Here is a 14,319-nt window from a genome sequence, read left to right as displayed (position 1 = left end):
CGGCGAGCGCGGCCCAGCCCATTTGGCGCCGTCCTCGGGAGCTGGCCGTGGGCCTGGCGTGCTGGCCGCCGCCCCACAGTCCTCGCCCGGCCCTCGTCCGGGGAGGACGGCAAGGCTGGCCGGGATGCCGCGGGGGTCTGCCGCGGGGGTGCTGCCGCGGTGCACCGAGGCCTCTCGCCGAGTGCCGGGGTGGACAGTCGGTCCTGGCCAGCAGGCGGAGGAGCGGGCAGCAGGCAGGCTGGACGGGCAGGCGGGCGCGGTGCCGACGGGGCCTGACGCTAAGGGATGCCGCTGTCCCCCGCGCCGCGGCCGCGGAGCTCGGCCGGTCTGTCTCGGCTTGAGGCCAGGGCCCGTCTGGTCTGAGCACAGGGCGAGCCCCGCAGTTATAAGGCGCCCCTGGGAGCTCTGGGCACGGGGCCGGATGGGGACGCCGCGTCGGGGGGGACAGAGGCGCGGGGGGAGGGTCTTTAGGGTGGGGGGGTCTCCCCCCGCCCCCCGCCGCGGCCTGGAAGCGCCCCCTTCTGGCAGCTGCGCGTGCAGCCTTCTGCCGGCCGAGCCCGCCGCCCCCCCCCCGTGCGCCCCGAGTCTCCCGGAGCGCGGCGCTGCTGGGGCGCGGGAGGCCCCGCCCCGCCTCCAGGCCCCGCCCCGTCACCCGGCCCCGGCCACACCCACGGTGGGCGGAGCCGCGGGGCGCTGTCCACGGTCCCGGAGCCGTCTCCGCAGGCCTCTGCGGCTGTTGGTCCGGGGAAAGAAAACAAAAGATTTTTCAGCGAGACCTGGAGTTTTAGGCGCGGAAGGACGATTCTGGCAAACCTTTGCCGCATTTCAGACACGCAAGGCAGAGAACCACTGTACTGTTAAGTCTGGTGCTCTGGGGGTCTGAAAGCCATTATTATCTCCTCTCCATTAGCGTCTTAAAATGTTTACCCTTTTCCCTCTTTTTTTTTTTCCCCGTTTTTTTTTTTTTTCTCTTCTCCTCCTGCTTAAAGATCTCCGGTGTATGTATCAAATTAGACCAGTTGTAATCCTGAGGTCATGACACTCACTCGTCATTAGTCTGTGAACTAACCTTTTTTTTCGGTTTTGTTTTTTAAATTAGTTGTTTTGGATAATGCAATGAAACCCTCTGTCACAAAATCTAGGACCTTGACAATAACCACTATCTTTCCATGCTCCTGTCTCTTCACTGGAGGTAATCGTTCGCCCACATCCTGTTCACTAACACTTCCTTTATTTCCTCTCCCGCTCTACTCAGAGTCTGTCTGGCTGTATGTGGTGTTTTTAACTTAATAGAAAGTATGTATCAGGCAGTGTGTGGTTTTGGGGGAGCTTAAGTGGTAACAGTTAGCATACTGCTAAAAAGAAAACTATTGTTGTCTTTCCCTGATTTATTCCCCTGACTCCTATGTTGTAGTATATTGTGTAGATCTAGCAAGGTTACTTTATCCGCTCTTCTTTTTGATGGGCCTTTTAGTTGTTTCCAGATTTTCACTAGTGTGAAGAACACGAGATATTCTTTCACATGTTTTTTGTTATATATATATATATATATTTATTTATTTGTGGCGCTCATTTGTGTATTTACCTAAGAGTTGACTAGCTAAGGCATAGGGTATGTGAATGTTCAGTGGTAAGACTCAGTGCCATGCCAACTTATGTACTGGTTAAACCAGTTAATACTTAACACCAGCAACACAGCAGAGCTCTGGGCTGTCTCTGCTCCAACATTGGGTGTTTAATTTTTGTCCGTATAATGGCTGGGGTTGGTATGCTTATGTGGTCTTGATCACCAGTGATGTTGAACATCTCTTTGTACTATGAAGATGTTTTTCTTCTATCTTCTCTCATGTCTTGTCCATTTTATGTGACTTGGTGTGGGTTTTCCCCTTTTTCCTCTCAGCATTTTCCCTCAGAGGTCATTTGTTTCCTTTTATTTCCTAAAATTTTAAAAAATGATTTTGTTTTTATGTATGAGTATATATTTTCTTGATGCTAGCTCTTTGCCAGCTCAATGTATCGCCTAGTTTATAATTTGTTTCTTTTTTACTTAAGGTATTTTTTGACAAATAGAAACTTTTAAACTTAATAAAAAGTCAAGTTTTAAGATTTTTTTTGGTAGTTAATGCTTTTGAGCCTTCAATATTTTGCTGCATTAAGGATTTAAAAGATAACTACATACATATTTTATTAAGAGAATTTGGTTTCTCATGTTTATATCTTTTAATCCGTGCAGAGTTGATTTCTGTATACAGTGGTAAGTGGGGATTCAGTTTTTATCTTTTTGCCAGTACAGATTGCTGTTTTTTTTCCGGCTTTATCTGCTGAACAGTCTCTCTGCTCACTGACGTGATCCATCACATATCAAAGTTTGACGCAAGAGTCCTGTGTCTGTGCTCTCTGCTCTGGTGTCTTGATCTCTGTTCCAGTCTGTCTGTTCTTGTGCCAACTATCATCACTGATACTGTATAGATTTTTTTTTTATTATAACATCCCAGGCAAACTGAGAAGTGATCACCCTATTTGTGGACTGTTCTAAAAATTTTTGTTTTTACAGTGTCTATGTATGAAGTTATAGAAGGATTTCTTCAGCCAAACTATATTTTCTGATTTATGTTTTTGAAGATCAGACTGGTGCAAGATGGGTGGGAAAGGGAGGATGGTGAGGGACGAGACAGGAGTTGGAGGCAAGGGGCCCCATTAAGAGGCTGTAGCCACAACACGGGTGACAGTGGTTGCAGTCGTTGTAGAGATGGAGAGACGTGGACGGATTTGAGATGAAGGTAGAAGTGCTGGAACTTGCCCATGTTGACAGATGAGAGAGAGATAGGACTTAGTGCCATTTTGTTTGGGGCTTGAACAGCAGGAGGTGGGGCGGGGATGACATTCCTGAGACAGAGAATCCTGGGGAAGGGACACTTTGTAAGCTTGTAAGCTTTTCAGATGAATTATAGTGCCGTTTTTAGAAGTGCCGTTTTTGCTTGTGCTTGGAAATAGCATTTGGTTATGAATGTCTTCTAGCTTGTTCATGCTCTTTTCTCTCCGAATAGGTGACTCTGTTTTAAAAAGTGCAAGCAGGTCTCTTCTGGAATTCAACACAACAGTGAACTGTAAGCAGCAGAACACAAATCACAAAGTCCAGAGTAGCATCACCTTTTTATGTGGGAAAACCTTGGTGAGTTCATGCAGAGTCACTTTATAATTTTTCTTTTAAAAACATTTGTCCCTGGGGCGTTCTTGCTGTCCTGGTATTCTAAGACAAGTGAGTAAAATTAAAAACTCAAGCGAACAGATAAGCAGAAACCCCAACCAAATGACCATCATCATTAAAAACCAATAAGTAAACAAATCCTAAGCCTATAGTTACAATGTTTAAGTGAAACTTGACCCACATCCTGTGTACACCGACGTCGTAAAGATTAGTGTGTTTAAACTCTCAACTCTGTTTAATGTTTATGTTGCAGGCATAATTTTTTTTTTCTTTCTGCATTTTCTTTTTTTAGTTTTCAGGGCAGTGTATTTGGTTCTTAAAGTGTTTTTTTTTTTTTTTTCTCATTTACATTAAATTGGACAAACTGACATCTATCAAGAAGAAACCTTGGCCAGTGGGTAATGGGGTGCCCCAACTTTCGGGGTATTACTAGTGTTGAAATGGAACATAATTGTTTAAAGTATGAAGTTTGTCCTCACTCTGCATATTGTATGTGATATTTTGGTTTTAATCTTTACTGTTTAGAAAGGGACTCTCAGCAAATGATTGCTAGCTTTTAGGAAAAACAACTTGTATACATGTTCTATGAGTGTTCTATAATCAGAGTAAGAATCCAAGTGTTTAGAAAAATCAGATAGAGTGGAGCTCACATAGCTACCAGATTGCTTTAAAATATCATTTTTAGAATTTGGTGCTGTGACTGTTGCATTTTTAAGCCCATCCTGTCTTGTGTGAAGAACTTGAAAAATATAACTCGATATTGTTAATTTTGGACCAGACTGTTCATTGCACTCTTGTCCATGTTGAAACTTTGGGAAATAATCTATTTTTGCAGTGGTATGAAATCTGGAGGTCTGAGTTACAGAGTAAGCTGTCATTTGAATTTTAACTAACTTCTCTTGAGGAATTCTGTGTTCATGCTACAAGAACCAGAATTTGCAGAACTCCTTAGACTTGCTCATGGGAGTGTAGGGGTAAGTTCCCGCTGGGTCTTATCAACCAGCCACACCGTGGTCATCGCTGGTCCCCGTCTGTTAGGAGGGGCCCCCCTCCAGTGTGGGGGCGTTTAAGGAAGGCCAGTGTATGAGCTTGGTCAGGTCCAGATGGGCCTCCTCCGCGGCTTCCAGGAAGCATGAGGTCACATTTTCTGGCTTTGGTTTTGTTGGCGTTTGGCTCAGAGAACATTTGGAGTTTGAGAGTGGAAGGTCTGCAAGGATTACTTCCCATGAGCTTACTGTACTTGCATAGCTGGGGCAGTAGAACAGCTTTGGATCAGTTAGGGCCAAATTCCATCATGATTTTATGAAGCTTTTGTCTCAGAAGTTTTGAGTTTGGGAACTTCTCACTCGGATGACCTTGTTAACTAGAACAGTTGTGTGCAGTTGTGTGCCGCCCCCGACCCCCACCCCACTGCTGCTAGTTTAAAATTTCTCATTAGCCTTCACGGTTTCCAACTTTAGAAAAGGAACACTTTACAGTATGCAGTATGCTAACTTATTTTTACTTCTTTTAAAAATAGGGAACTCCCGAGTTTGTAACTGCTACAGACTGTGTGCATTATTTCGAGTGGAGGACAACTGCAGCCTGCAAGAAGGATATATTTAAAGCAAATAAAGAGGTAACCAGGGCCCTTCAGGGTTGCATGCTTGTGAAGTACATTCTGGGACCTTCAGCATTTGAAGTGCAGACACATACCTTTTGACGTAGAAATCTGTTTTTGGTTTTCAAACTCCACTTGAGCAGAGAGACCTTGTGATTTGGGCTTCCCTGAGAGTCAGATGGTAAAGAATCTGCTTGTAATGCAGGAGATCTGGGTTCGATCCCTGGGTTGGGAAGAACTCCTGGAGAAGGAAATGGCAACCCACTCTAGTTATTCTTGCCTGGAGAATCTCATGGACAGAGGAGCCTGGCGGGCTACAATCCATGGGGTCACAAAGAGTCAGACATAACTGAGCAACTAACACATACACACAGGCACATGCACACCGTGTGATTTACTTGATAACTTGTCCTGGATGGTTCTTACTTTTAGGACAGGGCATTTTAAACTTACAGGATGGACTGGAAATGGAATGGCTCACTCATGTAGAGCAAGTGAGTTCCTGGTTTCTGATGCCATGCATCTCAAGAACTAAGTCTCAAGTTGACTTTGGGGTTTAGATCACCACGCTGCCCACAGAGACCATTTCCTTTGCCTTGGAGTGGCTTCTGAATGCATCTTGGATCCAGGTCAGATGTGTCTGGCCCTTACATTCGTTGCCAGCTCACCTCAGAGACCAGATGACCATACTATTTCCCCACTTTCTCTGGTATCTGGCACATGTTCCTGGTGATCGATGAAGCACCATCCTCTCTAACCTATAGCCTCTGACTTTCCCTGGCAGTGGAGGGGGCAGAGGGCCCTTTCCTCTGCAGTTCTCCCATCCCACCACCCTGGAATTTCAGGGTGGCTTTCCTGTGTTCACCCAGGCAATAGTCTAACTGGGTTGAGTATTCTCTTTTCTCTAGATTCGTTTTCTGTTCTGTAGAGTTGAGTTCAGAGACCCTCTTAGGAGCTAGGAACTGGGAGTGATCAGCTATGGGAATAATCAGTCACTTTACCTGATGGCCTAATAACGTTGTCATTTAAGAAAGTCAAAAAGAGGCATTTTTTTTTTTTTTTTAGCCACGTTAAGTTACAAATACTGAGCTGTCACCGATTCTTCGGATGTGGCCAACTCTAAAAGAAAAGATAGTCGGGATGCTGCCTTGTGTGTAAGGAACGTTCATTGGGAAGGAAGTTCGAACTGTGAAAGGAAATAAGATTTAATGAAATAACACTAGTAGGAGATGGTGTCAGATTTAAACTTTGCATTTAAAAACTTAGCTCAGACTCTTTGCCAATATTTGGTTAGCGGCAGGTAAAGCATCCTTGAACCAGTGTGAGGTGCCTTCCGCTTTCCTGAGAGACGCCAGGCCCCGTGGAGGTTTTCTCAGACTCTGCCTCTCCAAGCGATAGTTATTACCCCCATTTTTCCTGTTTTAACCAAGTCTCTTTTTTTACCTTGCTTTGCTGAACTGACAGTTGTCTCCTACCACCTAAAGAATAATTGCTTCCCCAAAGAAAGAAATGGTGACTTGTTTTTGGTTTTCTTTGTGTTTGTAGGTCAAGAAGTCACAAACTGCATCCTGTGTTTGTGCGGCCTCAGACTTAAGATTTTTTTTTATATTTTTATAGGATTGTTAAAATAAAAATAAGCCGAGAAGAGTACACAGTAGAGACCTACGTCAGTCACAAAGCCTAACATGTTTACAGAGCGAGGGTGCTGACCCTGGACCTGGGTGGTTTTAGGGGGTGGAAATGGGGAGATTAGAGCCTATGTTTTTCTCAAAAGTGATGTTTAACTTCTCTTAGAAGCTGATCGAAAGATTCAGGGGGAATGTTGATTTGCTCCCAGTGACCTTTTCTTTGGGCCTGGTTGGCGGCAGGGCTTTTATCTGTTGAGTTTTCATCTCTGGAAGGGGCTAAGCATCAGGAATGTCATTACATTTTGAAAACGCTGTTGCATTCAGGGAGCCCGTAAACTGAAGGCGTGGAGGGCATCTGCTCTGCCTTAGGTATAGACGAATGGAAAGGACACAAGAGCCTGATGCTTCCCTGGCAGCTCAGTTGGTAAAGAGTCTGCCTGCAACGTGGGAGACCCAGGTTCGATCCTTGGGTGGGGAAGATCCCCTGGAGAAGGGAATGGCTACCCACTCCAGTATCCTTGTCTAGAGAATCCCGTGGACAGAGGAGCCTGGAGGGTTCAGTTCATGCAGTCCATGGGGTCTGCATGGGGTCCATGCAGAGAGTCAGACACGACCGAGCAACTGACAGCAGGAGTGCTGCTCTCACCCCTGCAAGTCATAGGAAAGTATATTCCCTTTTCTCTGTCTTCAGTAGGATTGGATCGCATCTTATAGGCTATATAACTTCAAAAGTTATATTAAATGTAGAAACACTCATCATTCCTCTTTAAAAAAAAAAAACAACCTAGACTTGGTTTAGTGGCCATGTGGTCTTGATTTCCACCCGTTATTAGTATCTCCTCATTGCTTTTGTTGGTTTGGCTTCGTCAGATTTATAGTGGAGTGATGGGCAGAGAGCACGGGGCGGGGGTGGGTTCCAGAAAGTGCCGTTTAAACCCACCCGTGTCATGCTTTGCTCAGTGGATCCTGGTGGAGTCCTCTTAGATGGTCATTTCTTTCAAAGATCGTGGACACGCACCCCCTACCATTCCACCCTAGGGAGCACAGAAAACGCAGCCCTGGAAAGCGCGTGGTCCTAGCGGAGTTGCATAAATATGGTTAATGTACAGACGTGCACCGTTAACAAGGCTGACTCAGTGTGCTGTGTGTGGAGCTGGCAGAGACCCCCTTCTCCGGCCGCCGCATTCCCGGGGCTGATGAATGTCTCCATTGCTCGGCTCAGTGGAGCAGGAAGTGGGAGGACTCTCCCCAGGAGCCTTGCTTGTTTTTCCGACGCTCGCTCCAGTTCTGGGGGGCGCTGCGTCGGGCGTGTCTCCTGTTCCTTCCTGGCGTCGAGACACGGCCAGCAGTTGCTCATGGCCTTGAGCTGGGGGGTCTGCAGGCCTGGCTCACAGGGACCCCTCTAGCCTTGAGGTGACACAGAGCTAGTTTGAGGCTGGTGGCCCCCCCGCCGGCCCGTTGCCTGCTGGGTGCTCTCCTACCCTCTCTCTTCATCTTGTAGCTGGAAAGTTGCTTCTTGTCTCCTATCTCACCAGTCAGCCCAATTCCACCCCCCTCTTCTGAGTTAACACATTTCTGTTGATTGTATTACTCTGCTAGGGGCTGGCAAGCTTTGAATTTGCAGGATCAGGGACCTGGGTTACTTCCACCGGGGCGTCGTCACGGTCTGCAGTCATCCCGCTCTTGCACTTCGATGGCCTTTCGGCAGGACGTGGTGCCAGGCGTAGGTCCTGGCCTCCTGCCCTCAACCCGCTCTGCGCCTGTGCCCGCCCTCCTTGGCTGGCATCGGGCTGTCTGGTCAGTGTCGCAGGCAGCGGGAGGCTTTGCTCTAAGGGTCTGGTTGACAGGAGTTTGGGTCCCCCTCCCCCGCCTCCGCCAAGGGGGTGCGAGTCCTTGGGTTTAATCCAGTAGCTCTCTCTGAAGTCTCTGCAAACAGAACAGGGGAAGAGGGTTAGTGGGTCAGAGCATTCCTGCAGGGTTGATAGCATCTTTCCGAGAAACATTTAAAAGCTAAACATTAACATGAAGCAGTTAACCTTTGTAAATGAACCTGCCTATGAATAGCTTCAGTTTTCCAAACGAACAGTTTAAGGAAAATTACCCACTGGAAATGATGAAACAGACTATCGATCCTTTGAAATGATTTGCAGAGAACACGAGTTTTTAGAATATTTCTTGGCTAAGGCAGTTAAAATGATGTGGTATATTACTTTGCAGCTGAGATTTGGGGGCTGTTTCACATGAACTGGGTGACCGGACTTTTATCAGGGGCACACCTGTGGGCTTGAATGCTTTGCCTGCATAGTTTGGTGGAGCTTGGAAAGCACAGGGTCTTGCCAGCTATAATGGGTTTCGTGTGTGACATTCCCCCGGACCCCTTTTTCCTCCCCACTGCCGGTTTTATTGAGGTGTAATTCACAAATAGCTTATATTTGAAGTGTACAATGAGATGGTTTGGTTTAGTCCTTGATTTTTTTAAAAACAGAAGGCCATTTGTTTATAGAGATGAGAGAGTACGTATGAGTTAGAATCCTCAGACGTAGGGCTTCCCTGGTGACTCAGATGGTAAAGAATCTACCTGCCAATGCAGAAGACCTGGGTTCAATCCCTGGGTCAGGAAGATCCCTTAGGGAAGGGCATGGCAACCCACTCCAGTGTTCTTGGCCGGAGAATCTCATGGATGTAGGAGCCTGCTGAGCTACAGTCCCTGGGGTGGCCAAGAGTCAGAGGTGGCTGAACGACTAACACACACTTACAAGCGTGGGCCGGATGCCCAGAGGAGGAACTTTCCTTCATGCTAGTGAAATAGTGTCTGCAGACCCCCGTCAGGCTCCAGGCCATGTCCTGAGCCTTGTTTGGGGCCCCAGCAGTGACAAACTCCCCCATCCTCAGGGGCTCACTGGCACGTTAGCAGGTTAGGGTGTCGGGTGACAGACACCAGTGCAATGAAGAAAAAGGCGGGGAGAGGCACACGATGTTGAAAAGGCCACGCCAAGCAGGTGACGCTTCCCCCGGGACCTGAGCACGGTGAGAGGGGATGCCAGGGACCATTCCAGGCAGAGGCAGCGTCACTTCCCTGGGCTGAAGTGCCCCTCGAGGCCAATGTGGCTGCGTGGAGTGGTCCCCAGGGTCAGAGACAGTGGAGAAGCTGGGATCGCACCCTCATTGTGATGGGAAGTGGATCCTGGTGGATTTTGAGTAGGAGTGATGTGAGTCAAGGGAATTTTATTATTATAATTTTTTTAATCTCTTTTTTTTTTTAGCTTTTTCTTTTTAAACTTTTTTATATTGGGGAGTAGCTGATTAAGGAACTCAGCCATATATACACATGTACCCATTCTCCCCCAAACTCCCCTCCTCTGGTGGATTTTGAGCAGGAGTGATGTAACTGGAGGGAATTTTATTTTTAAAAAATTTTTTTGATTTGTTTTTGATTTTTTTCTTTTTAAACTTTTTATTTTATATTGAGGAATGGCTGATCAACAGCACTGTGATGGTTTCAGGTTAAATAGCGAAGGGACTCAGCCACATATACACAGGCACCCATTCTCCCCCAAACTCCCCTCCCATCCAGGCGGCCACAGGACGTTGAGCTGAGTTCCATGTGCTCTACAGCAGGTCCTTGCTGGTCCATCTTAAATACAGCAGGGTGTGCCTGTCGATCTCAAACTCCCTAACCCTCCCTGCCTACATCCTCCTTCCCGGCAACCGGGAGTTCGTTGTCTGAAGTCTCTGAGTCTGTTCTGTAAGTCACCTCAGCTGCATCATGTCTCTTTAGATGTCCGCACATCAGGCACGCCATACGCCATTTCTCCTCTGGCTCCCTTCACTCCGTGTGACAGTCTGTCGTGACTCGGTGGGATTGTGCAAGGGTTGATCTGGTGGCTGTAGAGGTGGTGGCTCAGAGTCGGGTACTTGGAAGCTGGAAGCCGGAGGCCCCCTCAGAAGAGCTCACTGCAGGCAGGAGCGGACGTGCTGCCAGGGTGCCGTCAGGCGGTCGCTAGGGGAGGGCAGGGACGGAGCCTTGAGTGAGGACCCTGGTGGGGACGGGCCCTGTGGGGGGAGGGAGCGGGCTGGCAGGAGACGCGCCCAGGAGCAGCGGGAGCCTGCAGGCCTTGCTTGTGCCGTCCTCGGGGGCCTCCCTGGAGACCCTGAGGCTTGGAGCCTGGTGTCACGTGGCGGAGGTCGCAGGCTCCACTGCGCCCCCTGGCCCCCCACCGGAAGGCATGTGTGGAAGCCCCTCCTTCTCCCTTCTCTCTCCCAGGTGCCGTGTTACACTTTCGACAGAGAGCTCAAGAAGCACGATTTAAACCCACTGATCAAGACCAGCGGTGCTTACTTGGTAGATGACTCTGACCCAGACACATCTCTGTTCATCAATGTCTGCAGGGACATAGGTCTGTGTCTGAGGGCGTTGGGGGTGGACGTGGGGGGAAGGATTTCTTCGGAGGCTTCAGTGCATTTGCCCTGGCCCCGTAGGGTTCCCGTGGCTCTGGGAGGACCGGGTACACCCCTTAGCCACCAGTGATGTCCCGTGTCCCTGCTTCCCAGCCCCTCCTGTGGACCAGGGGCAGAGCCAGCGTTCTGCTGCCGCATCCTCGCTTCCCGGCTGGGCAGAGAGCTCATCCCATTGTCCACTTTCAGAGTGGGCGTTGGCTTGCCCAGGGTCTCAGGATGTGATCCTGCTTGTTTTAGTTTCCAAATTTCTATTACTTTTTATTGGAGACTTTAAGAAAATTTGATGGTTTTTACAAGAGACTCTGGACCCAAGGTTTGAGTGTGATTGCTGTGCCCAGCACGTGGTCTGATGCAGCATCCTGTGTTACCTCTGACAGATGTGCTCCGGGCCTCGAGTCCGCAAGTGCGTGTGTGTCCCACCGGTGCGGCCGCCTGCCTGGTGAGAGGGGACCGGGCGTTTGACGTGGGCCGGCCCCGGGAGGGGCTGAAGCTCGTGAGCAATGACAGGTCAGTCTGCTGTTGGCAGGGGCAGTCATCAGCAAGAGACTGGCTTTTCAGGGGAGCTGCAAGAATACCCCTTTGCAACAGGGCTTGAGAAAGTCCTTACCAAGGGACTACTACTTCACATGTGCTTGTAAACTTACTGGTCATTGCTTGAATTGCATATTCTTGGTGACTTTCTAATCATTTCTTTCTTAGAGCAGGAACACGTGTATCATGATGCAGCCCGCATCCATCCATATGGGTTCCATTTCATGAACTTGCCACTATCTTATGGTGTGTTTGGGTATCTGCCGTGCTTCATCACCCCGACATTGGTTTTATGTTCATAGTTTTATCTCTTTAAAAAAAAAAACAGTCCTGGAGGGCAAGCGGCAGGAGGGCCACTTTCCCAGTGTCCTTCTGGGTGCAGTTTGCTTTCTGACTGGGGTCCGGTGGGCCCCCTAACCCCCCTGGGCCCCCTAGCTTCCGGCGGCGGGGGTGGTTCATTTGCTCTTAAGGAGCTGTGCTGCTGACACACGCTCTCCTCCTGACTTGTGTTTGCCCCTGGCTTGGCAGAGAGCTTGCACTCTGGTGGGTCACACCTGACCACGTCCTGAACTTGGAGCGAGGATTTTTATTCACTCTGTTCCCGGGCCTTTTGGTAGACGTCTCGCTGCACCTGCTCCCGTCTGGAACGCGTGGTGTGTCAGCGTGTGCAATTATAGATTGCACTCTGTCCCCAGAAAACACTGGCGCGTGACCTAAATTGAAGCACGCTGGGAGATTCCCACGTGTGCGAGTGTGTTCCCTTGCCAGGGCCACCCTAGCAAAGTGCCGCAGGCTGCCTGGGCAGCTCCACTCGGTCACTCTCAGCTCTGGAGGCGGGGTGTCTGCGGGTGGCGTGGTGGGGGGCTCCTCCTGAGACCCTTGGTCTCAGCTTGTGGACGGCCGCCTCCTCCCCATGTCCCCTCACAGTCTTCCCTCTGTGTGTCTGTGTCCCGAACCCCTTCTCCTTATAAGGATGGCTGTCCTGTCTCAGGGGCCCACTCCAGTGACCTCATCTTCACCCCGTCCTCCAAGGCCCCCCATGTCCAAGTACAGTTACGTCGGGGGTGCTGGGCACTGGGGCTTCCGCTTGTGAAATTTGCGGGGATGGAGTTCAACCTCTCACCCTGTCTTCAAGTGATAAACAGGCACTTCTTCCCGCTGGCAAGGGCTGGAGAGGACTCTGGAGCATGTGGGCATGGAGCGAACGCCCGCGGTCACCTTCAGAGGCGGGGAAGGGCGTCTGTTTTTGGTGTCTCTGTGGCTGCAGTCCGCAGCGAGGCCAGCACCCTGTGGGCCTTGCCAGGGTCTGCCTGCCTGCCCGTGGGAGGCCATGTGGCCAGTGTGCTCTGGGCGATCTTCAGGTTTAAAACAGAAAGTCCTTGGTTTGCACTGAAAAGTTGTCATTTAGAAAGGAAGTGGTCTTGCAGCCTCGTGGGCTGCAGTGCACTTGGCCAGCGGGGCTGTGTTTGTTTTGTTTTGTTAGATGGTTTATGATTTTGTTCCTTGTCCTTCCAACAGCTTTTCTAAGAACTTAAGTTTTACATGGTGATTATTTGACTTTTTTTTGTTTTGTTTGTTTTTTAAGAAAGTACAGCACTCATTGAAGTTCACTTAAATTTTGTATCCCCCCAAATGAAAATAAACGTGCGTTTGTCCTGTGGTTTCTTTTATGTCTGTGACCTACCAGCTGTCCTCCTCTCTCCTGAATGAGGGCCCTGAGGGCTGTGATGTCTGCATTGGTCACCCTAACCCTCTCTTCCCAACGTGTGCACCTCCAGGCTCGTCCTGAGTTACGTGAAGGAAGGGGCCGGCCGGCCGGACTTCTGTGACGGCCACAGCCCGGCGGTGACCATCACATTTGTGTGCCCGTCGGAGCGCAGAGAGGTGAGTGGCTTGACCCGAGCTCTGTGCCCCAGCGGCGTTCAGCGGACTCGTGTCCGGGGGCCCCATGCTGGAGACGTGCTGTCCTGGGCCGAGAGGCCCCGGGGCTGGACCTGGCCGAGTGCTGCACACGCTTCGCTGGCTGTGTGCTGTTTCGCAACCACCCCGAGGGGCCTCCTGTCTACACCCGAAGGATGGTGTTTTCGTTCAAGGGTCGTGCGAGATGACATCCCAGTGGTTCAGGGACAGATTTATTTTTTTTAAAAAAAAACTTCACAGCGAGGCGGATGTCAGTAAATATTTGAAAAAAAAAAAAATGTACATATGATCCTGAACCTGTGGATTTCACGTGTCTGTTAACTGCTTCGGGTGAAGCAAGATCAAAATGGCTCAGCGGTTTGTAGGAGCTTAGTAAGAAACGAGTGGTGCAGATGGCGTGTAGGCCTGGCAGACAGCGCGCTGGGGTTCTGGGGGTGGGTACCGGTGTAGGAAAAACGAGGGCCCGAAGGGAGATTCCTGCAGCCTCCAGAGGAGCGCGGTGGCCCCCTCACCTGCCTGCCTACCCTTCCCCTGCCCACGGGCAGATTGATGACTCTGTCTTCTGGCTGTTTACTCAAAATCCAGTGCCCGCTGTAAACTCCTTGAGGGTAGGGCCTGCGTCTGCTGTGCCCTTGGGCCCCGGGCCAGCGCAGTCCCTCAGGTCCTCTGCGACTTAAGTGTCTTCGCAGATGGCAGTGCTGCTGAAGGGAGGCGTCCCCAGGGAGGAAGGGTAGGGCTTTCCTCCAATTTATTTCTGTCTGTCCTCCCCGCAGAATGAAGTAGGAGGAACGGAATTCTTTTGCCAAAGAATGTCCTCCCCCAAACAAACGTGGGATTTGCTCTGCTTTCTGGCTGGCAGCTGGCTGTTTTGCCTGTGTGTGTGTGTGTGTGTGTTGTGAGTTGGGGGTGGGTTGGAGAATGAGACCACAGTGAGGGTCCAGCCAAACTTCCGGGGCTGTGTGGTGTCAACTCAG

The 14,319-nt window shown here is 49.8% G+C and overlaps 1 protein-coding gene across 1 annotated transcript in view; it reads left to right on the top strand.

The window, feature by feature from the left end:
- Positions 1-14,319, top strand: part of IGF2R (insulin like growth factor 2 receptor) — a 101,746-nt gene that overhangs the window by 26,054 nt on the left and 61,373 nt on the right. Inside the window, exons 3-7 of the mRNA XM_065931019.1 lie at positions 3,048-3,172; positions 4,728-4,826; positions 10,701-10,833; positions 11,272-11,401; positions 13,204-13,309. Of these exons, the coding sequence (XP_065787091.1) occupies positions 3,048-3,172; positions 4,728-4,826; positions 10,701-10,833; positions 11,272-11,401; positions 13,204-13,309 (593 nt within the window). The remainder of the gene's footprint in view (positions 1-3,047; positions 3,173-4,727; positions 4,827-10,700; positions 10,834-11,271; positions 11,402-13,203; positions 13,310-14,319) is intronic.

Source organism: Muntiacus reevesi, chromosome 3 (genome assembly GCF_963930625.1).
Source record: "Muntiacus reevesi chromosome 3, mMunRee1.1, whole genome shotgun sequence".
Lineage (NCBI taxonomy): Eukaryota > Metazoa > Chordata > Mammalia > Artiodactyla > Cervidae > Muntiacus > Muntiacus reevesi.
The sequence above is the reverse complement of the archived record's forward strand: the minus strand, read 5'-3'. Positions and strand labels throughout refer to the sequence as shown.